We start from the raw sequence: 17,348 nt of genomic DNA, 5'->3' as shown, positions 1-17,348 counted from the left end.
ATCCTTGATATTGTCTATCTAAAGCTCCATAAAGCTTAGTGGAGCTATCGACCTTGTAAATCTGGGCTGCAGTTGTGGTACAGTGGTTACAGTGCTAGTCTGCTGACCCAAAAGACGAAGGTTCAATTCCGGCTCTGGTGGACTTGTTTCGATGGAGGCTAAATGCTAGAGGCCTGTGTACTAGATTTAGGCACACGTTAAAGAACCCCAGGTGGTCGAAAATTTTGAAGCCCTTCACTACAGTGTGCCTCACAATAATATTGTAGTTTTGGCACGTGAAACCACGGAAATTATTAATGATAATACTATTATTATTACCTTGCAAATCTGTTCATAATGGTTGTTGGATATGTTAAAAATAGTAGTGCTGCAGAGCTCACTTGGAAAATGAAGTTATTAACTATTTTTGCTGTTAAGTGCTTGTTAATGTGTGTTCCTCTTAAGCCTATCTTCATATTTTCTTATGGTATACTTTCACTATATTGGCTAAGGTGACTGAGCACAATAAATTCAAGATGTGTGCATATTTGGCACATGCAAAGCTATGAAAACTATTGAAAATTGGGAAATGAGCATTCCAGTATGAGTTACTTGTGTTCGCAAGTTACGCTTACAGTTGGGCATGTGTTTGACAATATTGCCGAAATCATTTCACAGGCAGATGCAGTGTTTGCATTTCAACTGAGGAACCCTGTTCACAATGGCCATGCATTGCTCATGCAAGACACAAGGAAACATTTGACAGAAAAAGGTTACAGGAAGCCAGTGTTGTTGCTTCATCCACTTGGTGAGTAGCTTGGGGAAGCAAGGCACCTTAACCCATTTCTAATACACATCACTAATTTGAGGGAATCGAATGAAAAATTACTGTTGATTTTCTTTAATGGTTAATATATAATGAGTAAAAGGTTGTTGTGCCAGATGCACCTGTATATGAGAGTGCAATAACAACTTCAGGAATAGCAGCAATATTGCAGACAAAATTAACCATAAAAATTTTTACATTCTTCTACCACAGTTTTACAATACTCCAATAAAACCATCTTCAGTCTCAATAACTGACTATGGCTTCAGTGACAGCTGTAAGCATTAATCAGATAGTGCATGTAAATGTTGAGCAGTGCTTCCATGATAACAGCTTTTAACAAGTGTTAACCTTGTATGGCTGCTTTCTGGTCTCCTTCTCAATGACTGCCTATACATGTAAGCATAACAATTTTATTTGAAAACCAAGAAGGCCGCATCAAGAGTGGCATGGCCTCATATACACGCAGCCAGTTGCCCTTCGGTTATACAAGCCTTGTGGTAGAAGGCTACGGGTGGCATGTAATGGCATCATGTGCAGAAATGCTTGGCTGGCACTTGATGCTACTTATGCCAGTGGCCATAACTGGTATATAAAAGTTCTTACTCAGCATGGCCACAATTTGCTGAGGGAATTTGACTTGACAAATATGCACCATTTATTTATCTTTGCCTTGCATGATGATTGTCTGTGAACTGTTGACTCACTCTGAAAGTAATGGATTTAACATTCATGAGAACGGCCATCTTCAAGATGCTGTTGTCTGCATGCAGGGACTCAGTATCATGTATACATTCATCTGTTGGGCGTCGAACTTGAAGTTGCTGTTTTGGCATAAGTGTGCTAGGTAGGTGACCGAGAGGTTGGTGAAGACATAGGACTAGACAGATGGAATGAGAATGCTGATGTCTACAATTAGAAGGCATGTCCTCGAATACGCGATGCACTGAGTAAATGAAAAATATTACGAACTCAACATGACTTCATAGGAAATCCCAAAATGCGAAGCGGTACCTGTTTCGTTGTAGTGATCCGGTGTTCATTTGGCAAATGACCAAGGCTACAGTTTCTATGACTGGCAGCACCATAGACGTTGCTTTTTTATTTTTCTCAGGTGGTTGGACCAAAGATGATGATGTACCCCTGGCAGTGCGCATGAAGCAGCACAAGGCAGTACTCGACAGTGGTGTCCTAGATCCCAAGCTGACAGTGTTGGCCATCTTTCCTTCCCCCATGATGTATGCTGGACCAACAGAGGTGATTAGGAGCCTGTCATTTAACTCCAAGGCTTTGATTTACAAAGTTTACAATATGCTAATTTAATGTGTGAACATTATGTATGTTCATCTTTCAGCATGCTGAAAAATTAACAAGGTTCACTTGGTCTGCCTACAGAACGAAAGAAGGAGAATGGGTCGGGGGAGGGGGCATTTCTTTGCTAGACTCAACCTAACGAAGCCAACAGATAATAAAACCAAGGAAAGCATAGGGGGAGTTATTTGTAGTTTTAATTGAAGTGCATTTATTTATTTTTTGCTCTCGTACCCACAGCGCCATTCAGGCATTAAAGTGGGGGGTGGGTATACAGAGCAGTTTGAATACCCAATAGTAGTCCACAATAAACAATCAGTTGCAACAAGATTGATGAAAAATACGCCATACATTACAACATCGGTAGACAAGAACGAAAAGAAAAAAATGAAACGCACAATCATGAGCACTAAGAAGCAACACTAGCATATATGAATGCCAATGTAAATCGCCAATATAAAAAAAAAACTTTCTTAGACGGAGAGAAAAAAAAAAAAGAACAACACTGTACAAATATAAAACAAAGAAAAACTATGTAATAAAAAATAAACTTTGTATAAAAGCAACTACAGCTGAATACAGAACGAGATGTCAAAGAGCGGCTGCAAGAGCTTTGTTATCAAATATGCTTACTGTTGTAGCAGGCAGTCGATTCCACTCTGAAGTTGTTCTGGGAGAAAAAGTGCTTTCGAAAGGATTAGTTCTTCAGATAAAGGGAAAATGAATTAGGATGAAAAAAAAAAGCTATAGTAGCTGTCGGTGGGGACTGATCCAACAACCTTCACATTATTCATGTCATGCACTGCCCATTATACTACGATGATGATCATTCCCTTGTCCACCTTCTTGGTTCACTATTCATTTCTAGGGATGGGCGAATAGTGAATTTGAGGTTCGAAGCGAATCTGAAGCGAATAGTGATTTGGTCGAATAATTTCGAATCGAATAGTTCGAATAGTATTTACCGCATATTATTAAGAAAAATGAGCATTTTTGTCAAGACCCTTGCACAATATTTTTAAGAATTGGAACTAGGTATGAGTGAATGTCACTTTTTTGGTTTGAAATGAAGCAGCCTTGAATAGTATCAAGATTTGAATAGCAGTAGGTTATAAGTGGACATTACAATTTAAAAATTACTATACTTAGCGCATATAAGCCCATATAACACGCTTTTAAACTTAAAAAAAAATATGTACATTTAACCTTGAAGTGTAGCTTCGCGGCAGTGCAGATTTTCCCTGGATGGGTTGTTTCACGGCACAGCAACCAGACGCTGCAGTGAAACCACCTTTACAGGAGGGTTATTTGCGGTCAAATGTATATATATATATATATTAGTTCATTTCGAATACTTAGAAATTTCGAATAATCTAAATTCGTATCGAAGTGAATTCGAGTACTGTAATATTCGTTCGAATATTTGAAACGCCCGAATATTCGCCCATCCCTATAATCATTTCACTTTGTGTAACCCTGGCAGTGCTGGCCTGCGTAATTTGTGGCTATGGCAGTAAATGTGGAATGTTGTTGCCAGATGTCATCATCACTTAGCGCGTAATTTTTTACGAGCTGGTGGCTTACCAATAAACCTTAGCATGCCACCTAAAGCCATCAAATATGCTGGGTCAAGACCTTCACTATTAAACCGAAGGAGGCGAATGGATTGAGTGCCTGCTTTTTGTCGTCAACTAAAACCAGCACTGAAGTTGCATAAATTTTTTGTGCAAGTCGAGACACCGCACCTAACTACCACAACAAAATACAGCAGAATCTTGCTGTTGCGTTTCTTAGGTAATTGTGGAAAATTATTGCACGATCCGGGAAAACCATAGCGTCTGATAACTTTTTTCAGGCCGGAAAGTTTGTTTTTAGTGTGCACTACTGCAAGGAAATGAAAGTGACTGGAGCAAGCCCACATTATAACCATCAATCACTTAGTTTATTTGTGAGATTCCACGATAAACGCTTGGCAAAGCTGGGGGTTGAAGCAGCCATAATGGCACACACAGACATGTGCTCAGTTTAGGAAGCCTACATGCATACTTATGTGGCCTTTGAACTGGCAGTTAGCCACCTTGCTAAGTGTCGATGAGATACAACAGGCGATTTTGGTGTTCCTTGTGAAGGTGACACCACATGGCAGGCAATATGACCATTTTAAGAGGTGACATACAGCAGTCAATACCGACTGCTTTACGGTTTTTGGACATGACTGCCTGCAAGCGAAGATTAAAAAACGGCAGCTAATACATACGTTATGGGAATTAAACAGGACTGAAGTTTCGGAGCGCAGGAGCCCAGGAAATGTAACACAGCAAGAATGTATCACCGAGGTTTCACTATTGATTTAAGTACCACATGGTGCCGTAGTTCACTACTATGATTAACATACGCATGTGAACCGTAGTTTTAAATACATTATCACATTGCTTACAATGCGCAGCCTAGTGACTATTATTGTGCACCTTTCATTTAAGCTCCATATATTCTTTTTCAGCTGCAATATTTCCTCTCTTTTTCTTTATGGCCTCTTAAAGTGTTGTTTTCATTTTTCTGTGTTGCCAGCTTCTTGAAGGTGACTGTTAGCAATGTCAGCATCCAGCTAGTGCCCTCATTACTTCTCCTAAAATGGTGCTTGTAGCCCATTTGCATTTAGGTTTAGGTCATTATCATAATTTTTTTAGTCAGATGCAACAACCTAAAGGAACACTTAAGAGAGCCTAAATTAGTTTTGACAGCCAGACTTCCTTTGCCTTTTTTCTTGTGCTGAAACTTGTAATGCCGGTATGTCATTGATTTTAAAATACTTTTCTTGAAGATCGCTTGCAACAGATAGGATAATTTTGTACTTGAGCCTGATTATCAAAACACTGTACATTTGCAGAAAGTTAAATGCATAATCTGATAAGTTGCGGAAATCTATTAAGTTATTACATTATGGCTCATGGATATTTAGGAATTATAGCTGGAGAGTTCATTAGGCATATCAACCATAATTAAAACAAATTCTGAGGATGTGTGTGTTTCAAGACATGCATCATCGAATGTAAAAATGTACTCGTGGTTCCTTAGAAGTAACTGCAACACCCATGTGTTCTGTTGCACACTTTGGAAATGTCTTAGTAAAAAATTCTTGTGCCAAGCTGGTTCATAATTGACTAAGGTAAACAGAAGCACAAAAGGAACAAGGGCTAAATGAAAAAAATCCCAACGCCAGTCCTGTGTCTTGTTTACTCCTTGTTTCTTTCTCATGTCTGTTTTCCTTATACAATTAGTAGGAATGGATATTTTTAAACCGACTTTGTCCCTAATATTTGTTCCAAGTGGATATACCTTGCAGACATCTATACAGCCTAGCCCTGGGCACAATATCAACCGTTGGGCAAATAAAGTTTATTCAACTCAACTCAACTATACTGAATTCAATTCACAAGAAATTGCAACATATATTGTAAGGTAATAAATTTGGAGTCCATTAGTGAATTTTTGGTAATTATTCTATTATGTATATTGATTTCTCTTGCAAGTAATCTCTGACATTTTGAGTTATTGATCTCAAGGACTACACTTATGCTACCTTTTAGAGGACATTTCTGCAAATTCTGCAGCAATAAGAAAAAAAAAAGAGCATGCCATATAGTGCATATACGACCAATAAAGCTACAAAGTTTACTTATGTAGGTGTCAATACATCGCTATCAATGCTTAGTCTTTTGAGCAAAAGTGGGACTTTTGCTGTAGTGTCCCAGTAACTTTGAATGTCAACTGATTGTAAAGCAGAAACATTTATTTGCACATTTTTTTACGTTGTTGGAATCCCAACGCTGCAGTGACGTTGCGAAATATGAAAGACAGACTGCTAAGCCACTAGAGTAAAATTTGACCATTGCTAATTGGTAAAATTGTGTAATTTGCACGATCGCGTCTTTCCAACCTGTGCATTATTCAAATGCCTTTAGTTGGCCCTGTGCCTGTTAAGCATTTCTTATCAACAATAGGAACTAAGCTCTATTATAAGCTCTGGAACATGGCTAGAGCTGCCAAGGTAGTGACAAATGAGCAGGACAAAAGAGCTGCACTTGCACCCAACTGCTACATAGGGGCATTGTGCGCTTTGTTATGGCCATTGCTTAAAAAAGAACTGTAGCAGCACTTAAGCAACACTCTCCTTAAGCACTAAATTTTACTATAACATGAGTGTCATGTATGAGCACAGATCAAGTAGAAGCAAATGCAAAAGATTGTCTGCATTTGCACTTCAAGCAATATATATCCGATTTTTTTTTAAGGCTTCATGTCTGTCAAGTATTCGAAACTTCTCCAAACTTGTGTTCTAATGAAATGTGCCTATTAAATATATAACATTCAGCTGCTGTTCAAAGTTTTTACATAGTTGCACAGCCCTAATTCTAATGCACATCTGCTTTAAATTGTGTACTATTTTAAAGATATTAAATTTTTATGGAAGTTTTTAAAATTTATAAAAATAGTTTTATACAAAAATTTTTATTAAAAAAATACAATTTTTTTTATAAGTCCTATGACAGTAAGCCACCTTTCGTTTTCGCACACGAACACCACGTCAAGGCTCAAATACTTTACCTCACTTAAAATGACACTGTCACGACTAATTTACAAAAACTCTATTTAACTTTTTAATTATTTACCTGAGGGCAGGTGCTTATATTACAAAGTTGTAGTGCTTGACAATTTATGGTATTCCTATTTTTTAGATATCACAAAAGTTGCACATAGTTCGAGATATTCGTCATCGAATTTCGAGGACAAAATCGAAACCGATCGCGCAAGGCGCGCACGAAGCGCAATCGTTCTGCTACGTCAGACCGGAACTACCCGTCGCAAGGGAGTGATGAAATTTGAATGAAGGCACGCTGTGGCCGCATGTTTTCCTGAAAAGCTGCAAGTCTTCTCACTTGTGCCCACGCATTGCCTTACTTTTGCGCGTAGTGTTTGGTGCTTATTCTTTTTTTTTTCGAACTGTGCACAAGAAAACCACAGTATCAATGTTTTCTTTGTCTGGGAAGCATAAAACTCATGGGCGGCCACTGCGTCGCTTCTTCTTGCAGCCAGGCGGAATAGTTTCTCGTGCCTCTTTATAGTCTAAGAAAGAAACAGATAAGCACCACCCATAGCACAGAAACATTAAGCTGTCTGCTTGTGTATTTCGGAATGCGTGCCGATTTTTTTTTTACAAGATTCTGCTTCAGCGTGCCTTCATTCAAATTTTGTCTGTTCCCTGTCACGTGTTGTTCCGGTGTTCCGCCGCACTTTGTGCGCTTCGGGCGTGATCAGTTTCGATTTCACCTTTGAAATTCGATGGTGAATATATCAAACTACGTACAACTTTCGTGATTTCTAAAAAATGGGTATGCCATAAATTATCATGCACTACAACATCCTAATACACACAGCTGCACTAAAATCAATAATTATAAAGTAAATTAACAAGATTTTGTTAATTAGTCACATCAATGTCATTTTAGCTGCGGGAAAGTATTTCCGCCTCGGCATAGAGGTCATGTGCGAAAATGACAGGAGCCTGACTGTCATAGAACTTTTATAAAAAAAAATCTGTATTGTCTAAAAAATACACCCTCTATAATACCACTCAAGATCTCAGTATATTAACATGTCCCTGTGTCAATGTTGGAAGCTCCCGTCATACAAAACATTGCTCAATTATTAATTTGCTACACTTTAGCTACATGCTCCCAGTCATAAGGGTGTGCCTGAGAGTGCATTGTAGTATGGCTTTTATAATTTTTCACCCTTTTTTGTGTGGAATTCTTTCCATGGCATTCCTAGAAGTGTTGCTGCTTTTGAGCACTGATAGATTTGCTATTTATCGCTATTGTTGGCATTTTATTTCTCAGAAAATGTTTGCCTGGTGCTATTGTGTCAGCTTGTCTATGTATCTGCGGTTTCTGAACACAAAGCAGTGTTCTGTGCTTGATGTCATTTCTTGATACGGAAACAAAAGTGCCTTCCAGAAAGTGTCACATTTGTAAGGATGAACAGTAGGAGTGATTGTTCTCTTGGTCTTCTCTACAGCTATCTGCCTGGAGTAATCCTTTTAAAAGTATTATGCACATTGCATTCATTTCTACAAAGCACGACACACACGCTCTTAGGGGAACCAAGTGTCCACAATACTTATATATAAACTAAGGTACTAAGTTGGACCCATTGAATGAGCATCCTTAAGATGGAAGAATTAGCCGTACCACTTTCATTTATACTAACCTGTTATTACGAAATTACAAACAGACATTCAAGCCAAGGAAAGTATATACAAGACATTATTTGTAGCAGTTATGCTCTAAATGTGAAGAAAGTAAAGTGCACGTAGAGACAACTTGCCGCCAGCAGGGACCGAACCTGCAACCTTCGAAAACGCGTTTGATGCTTTACCAATTAAAATACGGTGGCAGTTATCCTCCCATGCACTTTATAAGGTATATCTGTGGATTTAAACATGGGAGTGTTAGTCAGCGCTGTTCATAGCCATGACAGCGAGTGTGAAACACTCTTGCCTGCTGACATGACGTAGTGCATGATCATGTTACGAGCTGGCAGCTGACCACTAATCCCTCGCATACTACCTGAAAGCATGAAGTCTGCCAGAACAAGACCCTTGCTATGAATGAACGAAAGAAAGGGAATTTAAGGGCTCGGTTTCTTTGTTAAACACAACATTAATTGCAACCAAGAGACAATCAAGCTAAGGAAAGTATAGGAGACATTATTTGTAGTAATTATGATATAATTGTTAAGAAAGTAAAGTGGACAGAAAGATAACTTTCCACTGGCAGGGACCGAATCGCAACCTTCTAATAATGCATCCGGTGCTCTACCAATTGAGCTACTGCGGCAGTCGTCCTCCCATGCACTTTATCGGGTATATCCAATAAGATGCGCCTTTTTTCAAATTTGGTCACATGAAGTTTTGTTCCGACATTACACAGTGGCAACATTTCCTGCACACCCGGCGCGCTCAGTTTTGATATCACCTGGATCGAGGCCTTCAATTTCATGATTGAAATTGCATGTTTTTCAGGGTTCCTAAAAAATGGGTATGCCATAAATTGTCATGTCCTACAACTTTTAAATAAGAACAATTGCCCTGAAGTTAATAATTAAAAAGCTAATTAACAAGTTCTGGTTAATTACTCATTTCAGTTTAACTTTCGGTGCGGCAATGTATTTCCGCCTCGGCGTAGGGTTCACGTGCGAAGACAACAGGTGCCTGACTATCGTAGCTATCACATTTCTATGCTATATCACATTTCTATAGCTATCAATTCTTTGCTATCACATTAGTTGCATCGCCCTTGCAGTGATAATGCAACTTGAATATTATGACGTCGTCTCATTTAAAGAAACGGCATTCTTACTTTCGTGTGTTGTTCATACAGGTCCAGTGGCATGCGAAGGCAAGAATGGTGTGCGGCAGCAACTTCTACATTGTAGGCCGAGACCCAGCAGGAATGCCCCATCCAGAGACGAAAGAAGACCTCTATGACCCAACACATGGTGCAAAGGTGCAGTGTCCTGTCCCACGTGTGTCATTTAGAGCCAGACATACACTGTACTCAGTTTTCCCAAAAGTACTGTAAGGAGTACTGACGAAAAATTTATTTCCTTTTATTTTTTATTATATAGCTGTCAACCCAGTAATTATGTTACCATTTAATGCAACTGGCTCTAAATGCTTAAGTGCATTGCAACTTCATTGCAACTTCACTGACGCATACGTACCCATTGTGACAGTCTAGCAGCTATGGTGTTACATTGCTGAACATGAAGTTGGGGGTTCAATTCCCAGTCACAGCAGCTGCGTTTCAGTGGTGGCAAAATATGAAAGCACCCATATACATAGATTTAGGTGCACATTAGGGTATCTCAGGTGATCGAATTTAATCCAGGGTCCCCCACTGCGACCCTAGAGTCCATTCGGCACTCAATGGGACAAGGGAGGGTAGGCTTCTCTGTGCTAGAAAGAAAAGCCAGCCCTTGAGTTGTTTGGGATGTCATGTGACCGTTGCTTTTGTTGACTTGAATACTTTCCACCACATCATGGATGGCTTGCGTAAAAGGCACTGTAATTATTTGTGTTGCCCTTCAGGAGTTTTGACATTGCTACATGAACAAGTTGGACACCATATTTTTATACTGGTACTAGTTTAATGACACTGTTTATAAAGAGGTTGCCATTTCACTTTTGCAGTGACTATAATATTCACCATATTTTGTCTGTACGTTTTTTAGTAGTCAACTCATACATGTTATTCTAGTTCAATGAGGGCCTGCCATGGTGGCTTAGTGGCTATGGCATTGCACTGCTAAGCATGAAGACACATCCGATTCCTGGTCTTGTAAGCTGTATTTTTGTGGAGGCAGAATGCAAGACTGCCCATGTAGTTAGGTGCACGTTAAAGAACCCCAGGTGGCCAAAATGAATACGGAGTCCCCCACTAAGGCATACCTCATAACTGCATTTTGGTTTTGGCATGTGAAATCCCGGATTTAATTAATCTTTCATTATTTATTATTTGCAGTGGCAGCACGCAAAGGTTCTTTTGGTGATGGAGCATCTCCATTCATCACTTTAAAACACATTTCTTTTGCTTGTTTTTTACGATCATCCCCCTCTTAATTTTTCTTCTCCCACTGCTTGACAGGCTTTTGCGATTCTTGAATTCAGAACTTGGCAGGTATGCACATGCAACAGCAAAGTGTTGCAGCCTAGAAAGCAGCACTGAAGCTGCACTGTGTTAGAATAGATTTTGTAATAGAGGCGTGTTTCTTTTTCTTCTTTTTTTTTTTAAAGCCAAGTCCACTTTAAGTGGAACTCGGAAAAACGTGGTTGTTTGCTGCTGACAATATCGTCAATCCTGCTGCAGAAATTTTTTGCCAGTATGCTCATATTGCCTAAATACCTCAAGCCTACATTGCAGTTAAAATGTATGTAGCCCAGTATCATCAGTATTCAGAAGTAAAATTTGAATTTGGCTCTCATAGCTTTAAACATTTCATTTGGGCTTGAATTGGCCATGCAAAAGAAATCTAAATGTCAGCAAATGAATGATATTGAAATATTTTGTGACAAACTTAACATTATTCTTGAGCTTTTGTCACTGCCATTCTTTGTTGCATGGACATAATGGCAATGGCTAGACTTGTAGAGTGGGTGGTCCTTCCTGGCAACAGGAAGCACACCCTTCTGGCATACCCTTCTGGACAGTCGGCAGTGTTCTCTTATTCTTAGCATCTATTGAAGCCCTCTACCAATGCTTCAGCTCTTCTTTGTCTTAACTTCTTCTTAGCTGCTTTTATGCCAAGTCGTTTGAAATCATGTCTTCTTCCTTGAGGTATAGTTTGGTGCCCAATATCTTTATTTCCATTGTCTTCCATTTCAAGTATGCCTTCTTAGAGTGAAAGAAGGACATGATACTGTAGCACAACACTCAGAGAGAAACACTAAGTGGCAGAAAGAAGTACGAAAATCTGCCTCTTAGTCTTTCTATTCGAGTTTTGCGCTCCATTATCATGGCCTTCAGTAAGACCATAAAGAAGTAATTGTGTAGTGAAAGCACGGTAGCAAACAGGGGCGTAGCCAAGGGGGGGGGTTGGGGGGGGTTCAAACCCCCCCCGAAAGTTTTCACTTTTGCTTGCGTATATATACACGCACACATACAAACGCAAGCACGAACATACATAAAGTATGGTCGAACCCCCCCCCCCCCCCCCCCCGAAAAAATTTCTGGCTACGCCCCTGGTAGCAAAGCATTAGGACATAAATGAAACAGATTGGCTGCATCTATGTTGGCTGCTTTTGTCATGAGGGGTTGACGCCGCGCTGGTTTGATAGATCTGGCTCAATTTGATCGAAACGGGTGCTAGATTTGGCTCATTTTTTATTCGAAACGGCTTTTTTGAGTCCACGTTACAATCGTGAATTGCCCCATTTTGATTTCAAATGTTTTTAAAGTGAAAGACACTTACACATGCTTTACGTTTCTGTGAAATTTAGCCCAGTTTCAGTTTCTGGTTTGGGTTATTTTAGAAAAAAAAAACTCCTTAATTACATTGTATTTCTGCGCTGGTACAGGGGAACAACTATGATTATAAATATGCATCTGTTTAATGTCTTTTTTAATGTGAAGAGGGAACACTGTGTAATTTTTCATGTTTGATATTGTTTGTGTTTTGCAGGTGTTGACCATGGCTCCTGGCCTTACACAACTAGAGATCATACCATTCCAAGTTGCTGCCTATGACACAAAGAAGAAGAAGATGGCAATGTTTGAGCCTGAACGGAAAGAGGACTTCTTGTTCATCTCTGGCACCAAGATGCGCAGCCTGGCACGCAGTGGTCAGGAGCCACCAGCAGGGTTCATGGAGCCATCTGCCTGGAAAGTTCTTTCTGATTACTACCGTTCTGCGGCGAACTGATGTACAGCCTTATAGCTGCAATGTTTTTCTGCTCCTTTCACAACGTTTCTCCTTCCTGCCTCATTTTTTTCATCCCCTCCCAGTTGTGTTGCAAGCTTCAAGTTCTGTTTAATAGAACATTGCTTTCATTTTTTTTACCATAAATGTTGATGTTTATGAAAGTATTATGTAGTGTACTTACTGCATAAAAAGGTGAAATCGCTATGTTTCGAAGCTTTTAAACCAGTCACGAGTGCTTATTTCACTGGTGGTGGGAGAAACTTGTTCCGTCAGGGTTAGAGTTACCTTGTCATGTGATTTATTTGGAGTTTTTATATGAAAATGTGATGGTGGAACAATGACTGTGCCTCTTAGGAGCTTAACTGCTTTAGTCAAGTAGAACAAAAGTGTCGAACATGGTTCAAAGCAAGCCATAAAGTATGAAATCGACCTGTTGTCATCGGTAGGCATATTTAGACTTCTTTTTACACGTGCATGCACTTTTACTGTTATACTTTTGTTACTGTTGTACTTGGAAAGAAAGTGTATTTGCTAATATTTTATATATATTTTTGCTTATTTTCTATTAGCATATCCTCGTTTAACTGGCTCCATATTCTGCATGGTGCTCAAGTGTGAATTGTGATCCTCACAATTGTGAGCTCAGAGCACATAAAGAAGGTGTCTTCACCATACAGTGCAGTCATCTTTTGTAGTCAACTGGGACCAATGTGCTCAAAGTGGCACACAACATAATAGCGGCATCTAGAAATGTTAGGCAGTAGGCAGTGTATTGTGTCATATAAATGAACATTTGTTTCTTACATGCACATGTCATTTGTAAGGCGCCCTTAGTTTGCTGACAAATTCATTGTACACATGAATGGTCCTGCCTGCTGTGTCCAAGACTGTATCACGAGCAGCCAACACTGTGGTGCAATCGCACATGTTGCACTCTAAGACACCATATTGTGATTCTTGTGCAATTTCACTATTGTAATTGTTATTGCAGAAATTTGGTTTGTTTGAAGATTTTTCATATACAAGTTTTAATAGTCGTTGTTTTAAGATGAAAATTACGGCTACACTCTGGCTAACTCGATGCTGGTCAGAATGCCTGTTAATAAAAGTCCTGAAAAGATGTCTTGCGACTTTGTGTTTGGTACGCCTTTTGGTGTAGAGTGCATAAATAGCAAGTTCATTGGACAGGTACTGCAGCCCATTTGCTTTGCACTTTTGACTGGTTTTCTCTAGAACATGGTTCTGAAAAAAACTATGTATTTACATCTTGAAAGACAAAAATATGCTGCGTGTCTAAATTCTTTGGAGTCTTTACATGTCGTTAAATTTCACAAGATCCAAACTGGGCTATTGCAGTGGTGGAAATACGGCAAGGTAGCACATTTGATCAATATACATGCAGTGCTAAAAAAAAGCTTGGTTGACAAAATTTGTTGCATATGAAGCTTAATGCAAATTTTGTGCAAAGCAAAGACAATGTAGCAGACCATTACAGAGTGGAATAGACTAGGAGGAGAACATCATTGCGAGAAAGTGTGTTAAAGGTGATCTCGTCTATGGTGTGAGGTAGGCTGTACTTCTTGATGGGGTCTTAAAGGGAGGGGGGCTTTGCCAAAGACTTACTTTGTACCACTGCAGGTAGAACGTATGCATAAAAAAATTGAGTCTGACACTCACCACGGCATAAATTAATAAGTATTTCAGCCACACAGAAGTCATGTTAACGAATATACTACAGCCATGGTAAAAAGTTTATGGAATTTGGTTCTGTGGAAGTCTAACACGAGCCCAGTTTTAGCTGGATCTAATAAAACCATAATAATTCCATAGTGCGCGAGGTACACTTGAAATTCGGGCTGCATGTTAGACTGTGGAAATATTTTACTTTTCCCGAGATCCTGCATCACAACTTTCGGCCCTACGTTTACACGTTTACAGTGCAGTCTGCATGTGATTTTTTTTTCTCCAGCATAATCGCCAGTTTTGCAGCAGATGAGTGGTGGTTGATGGCACTTTCACTTTAATGCACCCCCTTGCTGTGTAGTGATATGGTAGCTACAGTGGGCACTTGTAGCTAGCAAAAGCCATATATTGGGGTATTTCCTTCAATCTTTGGCCACTTTCCTATACAGCATGCACATCGAGGGGATTTTTACTCTAGTTGGTGTGTTTCTTACAAGCCGCATTAAGAGAAAAGCCCTGTCAAAGCTATTTCAATACTGTGCAAGTGCAATATTGAAGGCAGTGTAGGTAATGAGTTAGAGCATTCTAGTCATAGGCGTGCGCATAGGGGGGCAGGGGGGGGGGGGGGGGCGGCCGGCCCCCTAATCACCTAAGAGGGGGTCGCGAAATCTGCCCCGTAGTGGGGGGCTGCTGCGATGAACCTTCGTCCCCCCTGATGGGGAACCCTTCGCACGCCTATGATTCTAGTCAACATTAAGCGAGAGATGGACTTGCTTTTAGCACTGAGAGGCCTGCTCTACACTTTGGTACAGAGACCTTAAATGGCTCTTATGATCAGAAAGTGCCGCTAGCAGGTATAATTACGCAATCGGGAACATCTTCTGTTGCTCCTTACTACCCCCTCCCCGTAACTGACGTCTCTACCGTTACAGTTTAACAGGTATGCAATGTTCTTTTTTGCACAATTTTCTTCTGAAGAGGGAGGGAGACTGCTGAAAATAAAAAAAAAAAGAAACGAGGTGCTCTAGAGGTGATAGAGCTGCGCTCCTGACATACACATTATTGCGACATCCCAACGCGTCTTTGTTCATTCATGAGCCTACTGCTTATAACTGGGCATGGAGCCCAAATATTTCGGGGCATATTTATAGCTGATCCCCTTATGTCTCAGAGTTTGGACAGGTATATTAAGGAGAAAGTGAGTGGATGCGGGCATATCGAGTGATATAGTGCGCTTTAAAGCATTCTTGTATCGAAAGAAGCGCCTGCGAGCGGTTTAATGAGGCAACGAATGAAGATTGCAATACGCCGCGCGCCACTGGTCTCGTTTCTCTTCGAACAATCCGTTAACGGAACAATGAGCAAGTCTCCCCAGCTGTTCCGACCGCGCGTGGAGCGCGTGAGCGCGCCCTAGGACAATGGCATCCTTATCGATGACGCGGTCTGCTTATCTCGCGGTGTTCCCTTTCCGTCGGCACGACCTCTCCGGTGTCTGTCGTACGAGACAACGATATGCAATCGCGCCAGCAACCTCTCTGATCTTATTTGTTGCGGCTGCTGCAGCAGGGGGTCACTTGCAGCGCACGGTATGATCGTTAGGACGAACGGCATGCTCGACACGATACAGACATGTATGATGTAACGGTATACATATGTGCACTTCTGGGCTGCGTTTTAATGACGGACATCATCGCGGCTAGTTATGCAGCAACGCGGTATCAATGCTCAACTATCTCATAAAAGGACTGCCTTTTCGGCCGACATCTAGGCGCAAGCCCGTTTCTGCCTACAGCGCACGAGCTACGTATACTTTGAAAACTCATGACGTCGAAATGCCATGTACGCGCTTAAGAGCGCATTATTATGACGAACAACACCTAACGCAGGGTGTCTACGGACCGGGAAAACCGGGAAAACCGGCAATTCTCAGGGATTTTGGATAGTCTGCAAATACTCAGGGAAAACTCAGGGAAATTGTGCTCCCATCAGGAAAAATCCACAGTAACATTCACAGTAAAATCCAAGGCAACGAAAGTCGCGATAACGCTGGCTCGAGATTTTGTGAACGCATTTTTTTCAAATCGAACGGCCGCTGCGCGCCGGCGGGAAAAGGGCGCACCTCGATGCTCTCCTTGGGGAGAGTCTGGCGAATGGGCGGGGCAGTGACGTCGCGGCGCGGCGATGACGCTGTTCACGTCACCGCCACGCCTCCGCTCCGGCGGCATCCGCCATATATAGTCTTTCCGCGCGACGGGCGCACGGCTGAGGCTATGTACGCGCTGTTCATTCGTGAAATCTAGCGCTACTAAACAAATTGCAAAAGCGAAATTGTGCAAGAACATTGTTATACGAATTTAATGAAGAATATGGAGTGAATTATACGTGTCCAAATCATCGTGAAACTGAGTTATGCACGCCGATTCGAGTCCACGACGTGATACGCGCTGTGCTTTTAGGTCGCAGCTCTTAGACGTCTGTTCCTGCGTTGTTCGGCATCGCCGTTGGCGTAGTCGGCGTAACCGATAGAGCGAACGATGACGAAAGACAGCGAACATAGATTCTGTCGATATCACAAACCACTGGCCTCTAACATCACTTTCTTCCTCCGTCATGCGTGCTCGCCCTTCGGTCGGAGCTCGTGTGCATGCAGAGCTGGTGGGTGCGCTGATACTGTCTCCCTTGTCGTGACGGGGATGTCGATGACGCCTGCAATGCACAGAGTGGCGTGCGTAGCACTCGATATCTGGCAGTTTCTGTGTCAATATGTAACGAATGTTCCAATGCGGATAGCCAGAAATTGAAACACAGTTCGCGTTGCCTCAACACAAAGCTGCTCTCAGAATTCGCATGAGGGAGTATCGTGATCATCGGTGACTTTTCGAGCTATGAAGACCTGTGGGTTTGCGTCTATCTTGGTTTTTTTAAATGCGAAGCATTTCTTAGCGAACTTCTACGACTTTGAGCGTATCTATGTGTCTATCTACCTATCTAGCCGCCTACGAATTTGTGCTCTCCTGGCCGTTTCGTTAATGGGGTGTATACCAAAATTGGTATGGCATAATGTGACTGT

At 41.1% G+C, this 17,348-nt stretch overlaps 1 protein-coding gene across 1 annotated transcript in view; it reads left to right on the top strand.

Moving 5' to 3' along the window:
• The window catches only part of LOC119402266 (bifunctional 3'-phosphoadenosine 5'-phosphosulfate synthase), a 28,558-nt gene extending 14,840 nt beyond the window's left edge, over positions 1-13,718 (top strand). Inside the window, exons 9-12 of the mRNA XM_037669404.2 lie at positions 658-787; positions 1,920-2,062; positions 9,556-9,681; positions 12,356-13,718. Coding sequence (XP_037525332.1) covers positions 658-787; positions 1,920-2,062; positions 9,556-9,681; positions 12,356-12,595 — 639 coding nt within the window. The 3' untranslated portion in view covers positions 12,596-13,718. The remainder of the gene's footprint in view (positions 1-657; positions 788-1,919; positions 2,063-9,555; positions 9,682-12,355) is intronic.
• The last annotated feature ends 3,630 nt before the right edge of the window (positions 13,719-17,348 follow it).

The sequence above is a fragment of the Rhipicephalus sanguineus genome, chromosome 1, assembly GCF_013339695.2.
Source record: "Rhipicephalus sanguineus isolate Rsan-2018 chromosome 1, BIME_Rsan_1.4, whole genome shotgun sequence".
Taxonomy (NCBI): domain Eukaryota; kingdom Metazoa; phylum Arthropoda; class Arachnida; order Ixodida; family Ixodidae; genus Rhipicephalus; species Rhipicephalus sanguineus.
Note: the sequence above shows the minus strand (reverse complement) of the source record. Positions and strands in the feature narration are given on the sequence as shown.